Source organism: Magnolia sinica, chromosome 1 (genome assembly GCF_029962835.1).
Source record: "Magnolia sinica isolate HGM2019 chromosome 1, MsV1, whole genome shotgun sequence".
Classification (NCBI taxonomy): Eukaryota; Viridiplantae; Streptophyta; class Magnoliopsida; order Magnoliales; family Magnoliaceae; genus Magnolia; species Magnolia sinica.
This window is the reverse complement of record NC_080573.1, coordinates 14,745,718-14,761,460: the sequence shown is the minus strand read 5'-3', so window position 1 is coordinate 14,761,460 and position 15,743 is coordinate 14,745,718. Positions and strand designations below refer to the sequence as shown.

Genomic DNA, 15,743 nt, shown 5'->3' with positions numbered 1-15,743 from the left:
GGTGAAAACTGTTGTCAGAAAGTCTTCAAACCAGTTCGCTGCTCGACCGATCGAGGGGGTTGCACGACCAATCGTAGCCCGCTCGACTAAAGTCCAACAACTTGGGTTTTTTGGTGTCCGGGCTGCTCGACCAGTCGAGGGCATGGCTCGACCGGTCATGCGGGTTGCTCGAACAGTCGTGGCTCCCCTTCGACCAGTCGAGGTTACGCAGATTCGAGTCCGGATCTTATGCAGACTGCAGAAATCTGAGGTGGTTTCACAAGGGTGCGAAAGGGAAGTTTCTTAAATTATAAATAGGGGTCCCTAGGGCTATTATAAGATATTCTAAGGCTTTCTAAAGGTATTCTAAAGGGTTCTAGGGTTATCAAAGGGTGTAGCAAGGGTGAAATTCGAGGTTGTTCGAATCAGGTAAGTCCTCTCTTTATAATTAATACTTTCGTAGTGGAATTCTGTCACTTTGTGCCGTTGTTTTTTCTCGCAAGGGTTTTCCAAGTTAAAACTTTATGTTCTCTTGTATGTGCTTAGTGTCGTTGAATTGCTATCATAAATTTATATCTGTGTGATTCTGCAGCACAAATCCCCAACAAGTGGTATCAGAGCAATCGTTGGGACACAAATCTGAATATGAGGGATTAGTAATAATGGCAAGCACTAGGTATGATATTGAAAAGTACTCAGGAAAAAATAATTTTGAGTTATGGAAGATCAAGATAATCAGTTGCTTAATCAAGCAAGGCGAAGATGGTGCTCTTAAGGAGCGAAAGTCTATTATGACGTATGATGAATGGAATACTCTTGATAAGAAGGCATTTTCATCGATCCGTTTATATCTCACGGATGAGGTTCTCTACAACGTCATGAGGGAGAAAACTACGGCTAACCTATAGCGAAGTTAGAGGATGTCTATGCGAAAAAATCCTCGAAAAATCACCTACACTTGAAACGGCAGTGGTATAACTTCAAGATGGCAGAGGGTGGAGATCTGGAGGCTCATATCAGCAACTTTAATAAATCGGTTTACAAATTATTGGATATGGAGGAAGTGATGAAAGATGAAGAACAAGCATGTATGTTGCTGAATTCTCTTCCGGCGTCGTATGAGTCATTCAAGGACACTATGTGCAGCACGAATAAAACCCTGAGTGTCGACACCATTATCTCGGCCCTTCAAAGGAAGGCTATGAGAAAGTTTAACGTCGACATGGGAATATCTTCTAAGGCACTGCTTACAAGGGGTAGGAATTCTGAACAAGATATAGGTTTTTCAGGTTCTAGATCCAAATCCAAGGGCAAGGGCAAAGGAAAAGTAAAGTGCTGAAATTGTGGGAAGGAATGACATGTGAAGAAGAATTGTGAAAATCCTAAATCGAAGAGAGAATATTCTGAGGCTTCATACAGGGAGGCCAATGCTGCCACGTCAGATGGATCGAGTGGATGTTATGGTAATGTTTTGTCTGTGTGTACTATCGGCGACCATACGATGATCGTAAGGACGAGTGGATGCTAGACACAGAGGCATCTTTTCACATGAGTCCTCATCGGAGTTGGTTCACCAGTTACAGGGAGTACGATGGTGGACAGGTGTTTATGGGCAATGGTTTTGCCTGTAATGTTGTGGCTATTGGTACGGTGTGCGTCAAGATGATTGATGGAGTGAAGCGTACCTTGACTGATGTCAGGCACATTCCTGATTTGAAGCAGAATATGATTTCTCTTAGTGTACTTGAGGTAAAAGGATGTAAGTACACAGGTATTGATGGTGTTCTTAAAGTATCTAAGGGGGCACAGGTAATCATGAAAGCGCAACGACTCGGTAACTTGTACAGGTTGATCCGGAGCACTTCAAAAGGTGGAGCTGCAGTAGATGTGGTGGAATCCACCTCTGCACGTGTGTAGCATGTTGGGCATGACCACATGAGCGAGCAGGGCAGGAAGGCTGAGATGCGCGGACAGGGATACAGAGCAGGTGGAGCAGCCACCTGTGAGAAGAATCACACGGCATGATTGCAGGATATCGACGAGGTACATGGATGACTCCAATATCGCAAGGAATTCATCTTCTATTCAGATGACTCTAGATAAGCCTGGTGCTGAGAAGCGAAAGATGACTACGGGTGATGTGATGGATTCGTTGTACCAGACTGACATATGGGAGCAGGTGGAGCTTCCAGTGGGCCGGAGAACAGTTGAATGCAGGTGGATCTTCAGGAGGATACAACATACATACAGGGCAAGGTTGGTAGTGAATAGTTATGCTCAGAGAGAAGGGATCGGCTTCTCAGAGATATTCGCGCCGACGGTATAGTAGGTGTCTATTAGATCCATGCTTGGCGTTGGTTAACCAATGTGATCTTGAGCTGGAAGGATGGATGTGGAGTCTGCACTTCTGTAAGGGAAAGTGAAGAGCAGATCTACATGAAGCAACCAGAGCGGTTCGAAGTTAAAGGGGCTAAGAAAAGACTTTGCAGGAGGTTGTGGTTCGACCTGTCACCTAGGCAGTGGTTTAATTCCTTCATGGTGAGTCAGAAATTGATGACATGTAGATCGTCAATTATGACATATCTGAGATCAATGTACTGAAGACTCGGTTAAGTGGGACATTCAGGATGAAGGATCGGGGGGTTGCAAAGATGGTTCTTGGCGTTGAGACTGAAAGAGGAGTAGGCTTTGGTTATCTCAGGCAGAATACCTTGAGTAGGTATTGATCAAGGAGGTGATGGACTATGTAAACCCGGAGAGCGTTCCCTATGCATTTCTCCTCAAATTTTCTTCAGGACATGTCCCAAAACAGATGAGGAAAAGCTGGATATCTCATGAGCCTTATTTAAATGGTTTGGTACTGTATGTCATGGTCTGGATTAGACTGGTTATTTCACAGGCTATCAGTGTTGTGAGCAAGTACCTCGGCAAGCAATATTGGGTAGCGATGAGATAGTAAGAAGACAACGTTTCTACTTTTGGAGAAGATAAGAGCAAAGTTGGTTCGGTATGCGGATTCAGATTCGGCAGACATGCTCACCAAGATTGTTCCTTAAGAGAAGTTCAAGTTCTGCGAAACTTCTCTGGGCTTAGTGATAGCGGAAAAGAAGGATGGAGTGTACACCAGAAACTATGATGTAATGCAGAGATAAGAGAAGAGGTCAAGAAGTTACACGATTGATCATTGAAGACTTGGTGGAGATTATTGTTAGATAGTCTTCAAACCAGTCGAAGGAGCTGCACGACCAGTCGTGGCCCGCTCGACTCAAAGTCCAGCGACTTGGGTTTTTTGGTGTCCGGGCTGCTCGATCGGTCGAGGGAATGACTTGACCGGTCGTGCGGGTTGCTTGACCAGTCATGACCCCCCTTCGACCAGTCGAGGTTATGCAGATTTGAGTACAGATCTTGTGCGGATTGCAAAAATCTAAGGCGGTTTCGCAAGGGTGCGAAAGGAAAGTTTCCTAAATTATAAATAGGGGTCCCTAGGGCTATTCAAAGGTATTCTAATGCTTCATAAATGTATTATAAATGGTTCTAAGGTTATCAAAGGAACAAGGGTGAGATTCAAGGTTGTTCGAATCGAGTAAGTCCTCTCTCTTTGTAATTGATGCTTTCATAGTAGAATTCTATCGCTTTGTGTCATGGTTTTTTCCCGCAAGTGTTTTCACGTTAAAACTTTGTGTTCTCTTGTATGTGCTTGGTGCCATTGAATTGCTATCCTAGATTTAGATCTGTGTGATTTCGCAACATAAATCCCCAACAAAAACAACTGAAGGGAAAGATTCTCGGCTCGGCTCCAGTTGCGCTCCTGGTCCAACGCCGTCGATTCGGAATAATCTGAGGCCGAGGCAGTCGGTGTGAAGCTCAGATCGGAACCTACTTGTGAGATCTCAGGCTGGCCCACTACTGCACGACCAGAGACGGTTATTAAACTACCCACATCTACATGTCGCCTGTTACAGGGGACTCCGACTCGATGAGTTAAGTCCTCTACCCGCCTTGAAGCTCGGAGGAGAGACCTCGAGGGTATGTGGCGAACAAGTAGGGCCGAGCCCACCATGAGTCCGGACCGAAGCCCATCTCGGTTCCTAGCCGCTGTCCTTGCTTAATAACTTGATGGAAAGGTCTATATGCATACTGGCCAAGGTCCGAGGCTCGGAGTCAAGACCTCTTCAGTCCGAGACCTAAAGCCGAGGCCGAGGATGGATGTGAACGTCCCGAGTGCTAAGATGAGGAACTGCTTTAAGCAAATACTACCGAATATCTTGCTTCTACACTTACGATCTCGTGCGATTTTTTGCCAACATTGTCTCGCTTCTACACTTACGATCCATTCCCTTTCGATGATCCCTGCTCTTATTTGGTGGGCCCTGCCGAGGATGCTAAAAAAAAATCATATTAGTAAGGCAACTCTGAGGATTGCTTGTTTGGAACTTTGAAACAAATTTATCTCTTAGTAATTAATCTTAATTATTTATTAGGGTGCACTCATAAGAATTTTTATATAGTGGGCCTAATTAATCAACGGTTTGAATCTCTATAAGTGTTGGATAATATAATCGAGCATATCACTGGACTTGACTGAGATTGTGATCAATCTAGAATGGTGTAGGGGTGGTGTACTATGGTCGTGTTAAGCACACATTGTTATAGTTGGATTAGGAATGTCAAATTCGTGTGAAACCTAAAAAGAAAATTTTGATTCGTTACAAACTCCTCACCGTCAATTAATATAAAAACAGGTTGGGTCGCCAAGCCTACACACATTGAAGCCTCTTTCATCCTACCACAATGCTTTTCTAAAGGTGTAAGGTGCTTCTCTAAAGGTGTAAGATGTGGAAAATTGGGACATCGAGCTTAGCAACAGCTCATGCAAGGACAAAATTTTGCATTTTATTTCATCGATCTCCATCTTCAATGCACTGTATGCACTGTCTAGATCCACATTATTGCCGCCTAACAAGCCAGAATTTGGGATTAAAAAAATAATAATTATAAACCCTGTTGCCGTCAGGCCTTTAGGTTTGAGGCCACACACTTTGGACCAGGTCAGCCTAGTTTATGGACAAGGATCATTTAAAGTTACAATTGCGGTCTTCTTATCCAACATGTTTTATGGGTATTAGTTGTAAGATTTGAACCATCAACTTGCAAATAAAGGGCATGTGATCTGAACTGTTCACTAGGTGGATAATTTACAATCCATATTTACCTTTATGTATCATGTGGACATTAAATATTAGATCATGGCCGTCCATCTTCATGGGCCATAATGTAAGATCTGACCGTCCATTTGAATTAGGCTATAAGTTCTAATTAGAATACCCATCTTATGAATATCTTGATCAGATTTGAAATGCTCATAGATGATGTATAAAACTAATGTATAGAGTTTCGATTAGGCCCATTACCCATTTTTTGGAGCTAACGTAGGCTAACGAAATGAGGAAGGTGAAACCTGACCATGTGTTTCTCTTTTAAAGTTCCTCGTCTTTCAACTGTCAAATGCTACCTTTTAGGCCAAATCGAATATCCTTTTGGATAGTCAGTTAAGGACATGATTAAAATCATAATCCCCAGTTTAAATTTGTGGGATTGGATTTGGTAATGTTAACCATCATAGTGACCACAATTAGTGAAGATTTTTAAGAATTTGGATGTGTTTTATTGGGATTAATTAAGTTAAAGAATTGCATGTAGTTGTCTTTCATAAGTTTAATGCAGACAATGATGAAAATGCAGACGATAACCATTTGTCAGGAATGTAGATGGTATGGAGTGAACAGTGCTAGTGGTGTAAGGTTAATAGACTCGTCTCACCCGTAAGTGTTGAGTATGTTGGATTTACATGATTGGCGTTGCTTGGCTTTATGTTCTGGAGAGTCACTTACATGACATGACTACTTTCCACATGAGGAGTGATGTTGATGTGATTGATTTTTATTATGAATGATTAGTAGGGCCTATCTTCATTCTGTATAATTCAATTGAAGGCCCTGATGAATTAAATTGATAAATTTTATCTGATATTCAGTTTTATTCATAAATTATTTTATGTAAATAATTTGCTAATGTAAGTATACTTCATTTTTAACCCGTCACAATTTCAACTCAAACACATCATGTTCTTGCCTTAACCGGGTGAAATTATATTCAATGGAAAGAATCCATAGAGATAGTCTTGGAGTGCTTGCAACTGGCCTTGCCTTGGAAAAACCAAAACCTTCAAAATTACTTTAAAACGCAATGAGTTAGAGATTAATCGTTATGAGGCATGCTTCAGATCCAACAGTATGCGTCTCAAAATTATGAAGCATTTAATTTTCGAGACAATGGGGGGTGCCATGCCCAATGTGGATGAGGCCAAAGTTTTCTTAACTGAGATGTAAAAATGATTAAAGAAATTGGATAAGGCTGAATTGGATTTCTTACTGAATAAATTAACTTGCCCATCATATAATGGAAAATAAAATATTCGTGAATACATTGTATAGAAGATCGAAGTAGTATCTAAGATTTGATATTTGAGCCTAAAAATTAAAGATGACCAATTGATTAACTTAATCATGAACAACTTACTTCTTCAATACAGCACGTTCTTGGTGAACTATAATACATTAAAGGATAATTGGACGTTGGATTAATTGATTTCGCTCGGTGTGTCTAAGAGGAGGAAATGCTCAAGGGACTAGGTAAAGTACAAAATGTTAATCTAGTAAGACATAAATGTGGACATAATGCAAAGGAAAAGAGGAGACATGGTTCTAATAAGGGATCCCTAGGTCCTTCGAGTCTCTTGACTGGCAATCAACCTGTGAACAGATCGAGTCATAAGCAAGCTAAAAAGTATAATTGCTTCTGCTGCAAGAAGCTGAGCCATCAAAAGAAAGATTGCATAAAGTATAAGCAGTTGTTCATAAGAAAAGGTAATAATTCTATCCTAGTCTGTTTTGAATATAATATAATGGATGTGTTGGTAGACTTTTGGTGGATAAATTAAGGAACAACTACTCACATTTGTATTTCTATGCAGGACTTGTTATAGAGCAAGTTACCGTTTGATGTGAAACGCTCAATATACATAGGCAATAGCGTTAAAGTAGATATGGAGGCAATAAGAGTCGGTAGACTTAGGTTAAAATCTAACCATATATTAGATATAGTAGATACACTTTGTATGTCTTTTATAAGGCATAATTTGATTTTATTTCTCATTTGGACAAATTAGGTTATTCGTTGAAATTTGAAAATAAAAAATCATGTATTTACTTTGATTCAATTATTATCAACATGGTCCACTTGAAAGTTAGATCTTATTCATTTTTGGGCTCATGCCCTAAAATAACCTGGAAAAAATAAATGGATGACATGGATGTAGGAATACATATACATCAAGGTAGGCCCCATGATAATCAACCCTATTCTGGTCTCATGAAAAAAATAGATGCCTTATCAAATCAACCCAAAAAAGAAATATGACCTCTAATGCATAATTATGATTAGCTAAAATGAGATAAATACATTTTTAAGTAGCATGCAAACAGGTTCTAACAGCCCGACTCTCAGAGTGAGCCATTAATCAATTTCTCTTTTTAACTTTTATCACCACGATTTTAAACCCTCAAGTGCATTTGACTGGACTTTCTTCCTTTGAGTTTTTTATATAAAAGCATTTTGTATAGGCCCCAATAATTCCTAAACGATAAACCTGAGGGGTGTTGGATTAGATTCAAGCAATGACAGAGAGCAAGATTCAAGCATCAGACTTTTCCCGCCAACGTTAACACGCCACTCATGCAAGATATCCTACCATGAAAAAGGCAGGACCCACCATGGAAATCACATGTCAAAAATAATTTTGTCATGCTTACTAGGTGGGCCACAGCTGTATGTTGAATTAGATCATGGGTTGTCCTTCAATTCAAGTAAAATAGCCTACGTGCTTAGTAGACCAGCTTGATTTTTGTATCAGGTGATCTTCATCGTGGGGTCTATTGTTTTCATGCTATTAATGTCTCACACTACTGCCATGTTGGCAAAAGTGGTATGCTACCACAAGCAGTGGTACCTTTCTTGCAGGTCATTAAGTCTTAGCAAGAAACAATAAGTTTAGAAAATAAAATTAAGTGAGCTGGATGAGACATCTATAATGCCTAAATGAGAGGAAGTACACGAATACATCATTTGATCTCCAATTTGCAATACATGAAAGACAATTCATCCTAAAAAAATAACATAAGTGCAATGCTCCGATCCACCAATTGGAGTATATGTTGGGTTAACAATTGAAAGGATAGAAAGTAAATAACTAAGGACAAAAGCCTTCCAATTAGTTTCTGCAATCAACTTATGATCGTGATTCTAGTGTATGGCCCATCCAAGTTCATCTAACAAACGAACCATCCATGTCTTCTTTCTTGTGTGCCATGTCTACAAAGATTGCTCAATAGAGAGAGAGTTACAGATGGGCATTAGACAGGCTGATGTGTGTCAAAGGTCCGTACATGCATAAGAATTCTTATATGTTTCCCAAGTGATCTCACCTACCATAAGCAAAGACCAATAAAGACCATAGATTGCACCTGGCCCAAAAGTAATCATGATTCATTAATCATACAATTAAGGGGCATGCAGAAATGGACAGCAAGAGATAAAACGTCATTGACATCCATTTCGTAGGCGTTTATTTAATTGGGTTTGACCGTCTTATTAGGATGACAATGGAGCCATGAGCAATTCATGGTGAACCTATCCTATGTAATGATCCACACAATCAGAGCGCCTTAAGTACATCCTAATCAAATTTTAAACTTTTCATTAGAGCAGATGGTTTGTCACTATTGCAGCACAAATTAAGCCAATGTGAAGTAGATTATATTAGTGATCAGTTGGGGCCTGTTTGGGTGCCACTTAAAATAAGTTAATCTCATTTTCTTTAATTGTAATCCGTTATTGGAGATTATAATTGTCTGTCCCCAAGATAAATTTTATACAATTAACTAAAATGATCGAGTTCATTTAAGTAGCAACCAAACAGGCCTCTAGACAAGAAAAAATTCAAGACTAGGTTGGATTCTCCACTTTCTTGAATATGAGAGGATTGGAATAGAGAAAGTTTGGCAATTGATCTAAATCTAAAACACCAATCCACCTTAAAAACACTAATCAAAACATTTTCAGTGCATTTCAAATAGTTTCAAATGAGATTGATGGCCCTATCTTATCTTACCCAAATCGGCCTGTGGCATACACAAGTGGGCCCACTAATCAAAATCATACTTCCAACAAAACCTCATTAAACACCACTAATCAAAATTAAGAATTCACATTACAAAGGTGACTGACAGAATTTCGAACTGCAAAAGCAAACACTCTTTTGGGTTTTAATTTTGCTGCACTCAGAGATGAGAGAGAGAGACGGGGGAGAATTATCGGCCGCCACCTCCACCACCAGCTCCACCACCTGCACCACCTCCAACTCCAACTCCGATACCGACCCCGACCCCTAATCCAAAACCACCACCAACACCATGACTGCCACCCACTCCATGCCCACCACCGAGTCCTCCACTAGCGCCGCCTCCTAGGCCTCCGCCACCCCCAGCCCCACCACCTAGGCCTCCGCCACCCCCAGCCCCACCGCCCAAACCTCCACCGCCACCGGCCCCACCATCCAAACCTCCCCCACCCCCAGCACCACCACCTCCACCTAAGCCTCCACCGGCACCAGCTCCACCACCCAAACCCCCACCGGCACCAGCCCCACCACCCAAACCTCCCCCGCCACCGGCACCACCACCTAAACCACCACCACCACCAGCCCCACCGCCGCCACCTAAGCCTCCACCGCCACCGGCCCCACCGCCTGCACCTAAGCCTCCACCCCCGCCAGCACCGCCACCTACACCACCACCTGCACCGAACCCGCCACCATGACCGGCACCTCCACCCACACCACCACCTCCGCCACCTCCTAAGCCTCCACCGCCGCCAACACCACCACCAGCCCCTCCTCCTACACCGCCGCCGGCACCGAATCCTCCACCATGTCCAGACCCACCACCAGCTCCTCCACCTCCACCTCCACCGAAACCACCACCTCCTCCAACGCCTCCTCCCGCACCACCTCCAATGCCACCACCCGCTCCGAATCCACCACCGTGTCCGGACCCACCCCCAACACCACCACCTCCTCCACCACCAGCACCACCACCACCCCCAACACCGCCCCCTGCGCCACCTCCTACTCCACCACCCACTCCGAACCCACCACCATGCCCGGACCCACCTCCAATGCCGCCACCTCCACCACCACCAGCACCACCTCCACCACCAATTCCACCGCCAGCACCGCCACCGACACCACCACCCGCTCCAAACCCTCCACCATGACCAGACCCACCGCCCAATCCGCCGCCGCCACCGCCACCCAAACCACCACCCCCTCCAACACCTCCACCTGCACCACCACCAACGCCACCCCCTCCACCACCACCAATGCCGCCGCCACCACCCACACCGCCACCGGCACCACCCCCGCCTCCAAACCCACCTCCTCCACCGAGACCGCCCCCACCGCCCCTGTGGCCGCAGTATTTAAAGCGGCAGCCACCGCCAAACCGCCTGCCGAGGGGCCCGCCAAACCTACCCTCTTCTTTGAAATGTCCATAGGTAATTGCACTCAAATGGAAAAGAATGCTGAGAAGGAGAAGCAATCCAGGAAACCATTTTGTAGAAAGACTCATGACTCTGTTTCTTTCAAAGCCAAAGGCCTTTGATTTCTCTCTACCTCTCTGCTCTCAACAACAGCAGCATCTTCTCCTTTTATAATCATTTCATCCAATGCAACTCTCTACCATATCCATGCATTTATGAATGCATGTTCTTTACGCGTTTTAGCAGTTGAGGAAATGGCGGGAAATTTTAATAACAGAAACCATGTCCAAATGAGTAAAACTGCAAGTGGGTCTGTCTGCCTAGCAGACACGCACCCATAAACAAAAAGGGTCTGGATCGCCAACCATGATGTCCTCTTTACATCCATTCCGTACATCATTTCTTGCCACCTCTTGTTAGTTTGTGAGATAGAAATCAGGCCGCTACAAAACTCAAGTGCGCCACACCACAAGGAACAGTGGTAATGTAGGCACCAACCGTTGAAACCATTTTGGAGACTGCCGAAGTTCTCTATGAGGCTGATATTCGATTTTTTCCATTAGGGATTCACCTTGTGAACAAGTTGGATGGGATTTAAACTTCACGGTGGGCCCCTGAAGGTTTCAATCGTGGGCATTCCATCTACACTGTTTCCTCTGGTGTGGGCCACTTGAGTTTTTTTATTGGCCTGATTTTTGGATCACATCCTAATATGAGGCTGTCTCAAATGATGGACCGAACAGATGTCACACATACATCACGGTGGGTCCCACGGAGCTATTTGTTGCAAGGTATCCCTTCCACGATGGCGACCCTTTGGATCAAAGATTGGATTGATTAGATGAATGTGGTTGTTGTACAGTCTCCCTTCGCTGTAGGGTCCAATCGGATCTTCGCCACGACGGATTTCCCGCCGCAACGTCACCATGCAACTTGCAAGACTCGCGTGCTACAGTTGCCTGTTACTGTCTAAATGATAGTTACTTTCTAAATGATAGTAAATGGTAGTGACTGATCCAGGCATACACCTGAAGCAATCCCGACCGTCTAAATGGCAGCGCTTCAAAATTACACTGACTCGATATTCATGGCCATCTGTTGCTGATACCCAATTAACGGTTAAAACCAAAATGGTCAGTGGTCGAAGATAATTCGAACTTCAAAAAGTTTTGGTGCTATTCTCCATCCAAAATGGGTCAGTTTTGACGGTCAGGATTGCCAAAAATGCATGCATGCATGAACATGTATGACGATTCACGGCCACGTTATCTTCACAGTGGCGAACTAGCGCTGCGACGTCTACCGATCCGAGTGGTTTCCGTACGTTCCAATGAGTGCTAATTGCGTTCGAGCTGTGTGAGGTCCATCGTCGTGTGCAAATGACATCCAGTCCGTCCATTAGTTGTGCCCTTATATTTCAAATACAATTTCTAAAATTCAATCTGATCTATAACTCAAGTGGGCCACACCAAAGGGAACAGTGTGGGGACATTGACGAGGTGAACACCCACAATATAAACTTCCCGAAGGAAAGTGTAGCCTACGGTGTGGTTATATGCGATCCACCACATTCATTACGTCTGCCCCACCAGAATGAAATGAAAAACCAAAATTCAACCCATTTCAAAACATAGGTGGGCCACAACAAGTGAATATATATATATATAGGTTTCAACCGTGGTGCATTGCTCCCTAGTGTGTCCCACCTCAGTTTGGAATCGGAATAATTCTAAGAATGTACACCAGATGCACTGTTTGCATTCCGCATACACAACAGGTGGGCCCACATCTCTTTAACCTCTGTGATCAATCCTCATGCAGATACTGAAGGAATTAGAAAGATTTATAAAATGTCAGTATCTCGTCGGGGTTTTAGCGTACCCGTGTAGGTTTACTACAACTCACCACCTGACACTCAGTCAGTGGGCAAGAATTATCGGAAACGGATTGGCTACTCCCCGTGCCATGCCAGGTGACTAGTGGTCGGTGCTCTGCAGGCCCCACTATGAATTATTTCTTTTATCCATGCCGCTCATCCATTTTTATGTATCATTTTAGGGCTTGATCCCAAAAAATAGAGGGATATAAATCTCAGGTGGACCACACCACAGGAAAACAATAGTGATTAGATATCGACCATTAAAATCCTCCTAAGGCCCACTGTACAGTTTATTTGACATCTAATCGAATTCTTTTTTTTGGTTTTTTTCCACACGCACACACAATGGTAGAATTTCACCACCTATGGGTACTCGAACCCTTGACCCGTTGAAGCTCATTAGAGTCTACCACTACTGGAGCAAGAGTAAGGACTCTCCACCTTATCTGTTGATTAGGTCATACATATATTGTTATATAGATGAAGGGGAAAAACAAAGTTCAACTTGACGTAAAACTTTTATGGCCCCAAATATTTTTAGATGTTCACATATTGGAATATATCGAATTTCCGGGCTCATACCATTAACTGATCTAGAAAAATAGATGGACGGCATGGATGAAACACATTCATCATGGTAGTGGCCAGTGGCAGGGGGAGTATCCTATCCGTTCTCAGAATTATCGAACGTGGATTGGGTGGTGAGCTCCTCACCATACCACCTGTGTTAAAATCATGGGGCGAGATTTGATTGGTGGGAGCCCATCTCTGACAGCATAAGGCCGACCAATCAAATCTGGCCACATCATTTCATCACCTAGGTGAGTGGTCAGCTGCTCACCACCCAATCCGCGTCCGGCATTATCCATCTGATGACTCTACCGTGGATGGCGCACAGTGAGAGACCACGCAATAGAATATCATCAGTGCTCCACATTCTGAAGGGACAAAGGCTCATTGGTTTGACGGCTAGAATGGTCCGATCCGAATGGACTTTCCACATCATAGTAAATCCCACGAGATGGACGGTCCAGATGAATTTCCTGTACGGCCATGTGCATGACTGGTTCCAAGATGGTGCAGTTGGGACCCTCAGTAATGGTGACAGCTGCCCATCCATCTGCTGTCATGGAGCATTGAACCACGTTGCCGCGTTTGCCTTCCACATGCATGGGGGAGTTACTTTAATACTCCGGCTCCGTACAGGCACTTAGAAATTGTACACTTGGTATATCAACTCCAATCAAACTAAATGAATTCCGAAATAACTGTACCTAAGTCATAGTCCCAAAATAATAGTGGTTGGACAAACCTAATTTCTAATTATTGGACAATATTTTGCCCATCAATGATAGCCAGATGATCTAATAATCTTAAATTTTGTTTCATGGTATATCTAAACGGGGATCCATACCTTGGACGGTTAAGATTGATTTATATATATATTCTACGTATGCAATTTCTAAGTAAATCTCTATGCTTGTGTATTATCCATCACACTCTATCAGCGCATCAAAGTTTTACTCATTTATAAGAGAAATTTGCGACTGTACGACCCATTTATGGCCTATTTACATTTGTAGGCCCACTTCTTTTTACCCTGCAGAAATAAGCCTCATACGTACGGACGGCTGCCCAAAGGTCGAAAATGGCCCTGCTTTACTTTCCGCCAAAGGATCGGCTGGTGCTCGAAGACGAGCGCTGACGCTCCTCCAACTCCGAGTTATACGAACGGCTCAAAAGATATCAAAGTTACATGCCCCACGGTTATCTATTTATTATATCCACAACGTTCATCAATGTTTCGAGATCATTTCGGAACATTATTAAAAAAAAAAAAAAAAAACCATACCCAAAGATCAACTGGACCACACGCAGTTAAAAATTTTATAGGGCCACCGTAACATTTATTTTCCATCCAATCTATTCGTAAGGTCCCAGAGACTTGGAGTAAGAGGAAAAACAAATTTCATAACTATCCAAAACTTCTGTAACCCCTAAAAGGGTTTCAATGGTAGACGTTCAATTCCCCACGGCTTTTTATGGTGTGGTCCATTTAATAGTTAGATCTGTCTTATTTTTCGTCTCAAGCCTTAATATGAGCCCGCCAAATAGATGGATGGTTTGGATATAACACAGTCCTCATGTTGAGAACCACAAAAACAATGAAAATTCTACATAAAGAAAAAAAAAGCTCAAATTGCTGCGGCACTACCGTCGGTACGGCTGGTATCGACAGTGCCGCGCTAGTCTGGCAAAATTATTATTTTTTTTTTACGAGGAGAAGTTTTTCTCCCTTACATTATTCTCTAATAAATAATTATGTAAATCTGTATATGTAAGTATATAAAAATATTTTTCTATCTTTTAATTCATTTCTTTGTCTATTTATTTAACAAGCATATCTCCTAAACTAAAATGAGTTACTTAACGTACCACATAAGATTTTGGGGTAGGAGAAATTAATTTAGCCAACCAACATAGTTATTTTTCAAGATTTCATCGGGTCAATGGTCAAAAATCCATTTCATTCACCTCACGGTCAATTTCATTCATTTTATTCACTTCACAGTCAATTCGCTTCACTTCACGGTCATTTCCATGCATTTCACTGTCATTTTCGGCGATTCCGTTTAGATTCACAGTCATTTCCATGCACTTCACGGTCAATTCCCTTCATTTCACGGTCATGCATTTCACGATCAATTCCGATGATTCCATTTAGATTCACGGTCATTTCCATGCATTTCATGGTCATTTCCGGCGATTCTGTTTAGATTCACGGTCATTTCCATGCACTTCACAGTAAATTCTCATCACTTCACGGTCATTTCCACGCATTTTACGATCAATTCGCTTCACTTCACGGTCATTTCCATTCATTTCATGGTCATTTCCGGCGATTCCTTTTAGATTCACGTCATTTCCATGCACTTCACAGTCAATTCCCTTCACTTCACGGTCATTTTCACACATTTCATGGTCAATTCACTTCACTTCACGGTCATTTCCATGCATGTTACGGTCATTTCCGACGATTCCATTTAAATTCACAGTCATTTCCATGCGCTCCACGGTCAATTCCCTTAACTGCACGGTCATTTCCATGCATTTTCACGGTCGATTTGCTTCACTTCAGAGTCATTTCCATGTATTTCACGGTCATTTCCTGCAATTTCGTTTAGATTCATAGTCATTTCCATGCACTTCATGGTAAATTCCCTTCACT

The 15,743-nt window shown here is 42.8% G+C and overlaps 1 protein-coding gene across 1 annotated transcript; it reads right to left on the bottom strand.

Annotated features, from left to right (window-relative positions):
* Nucleotides 1-9,407: 9,407 nt before the first annotated feature.
* LOC131244114 (glycine-rich cell wall structural protein 1-like) lies at nucleotides 9,408-10,724 on the bottom strand. Its single transcript, XM_058243771.1, has one exon. It carries the CDS (start codon nucleotides 10,722-10,724, stop codon nucleotides 9,408-9,410), a length of 1,317 nt encoding a protein of 438 aa, XP_058099754.1.
* Nucleotides 10,725-15,743: the final 5,019 nt, after the last annotated feature.

Coding starts and splice junctions, on each gene's coding strand:
- LOC131244114 (XM_058243771.1), bottom strand. CDS start 10,724: ATGAGTCTTTCTACAAAATGGTTTCCTGGATTGCTTCTCCTTCTCAGC.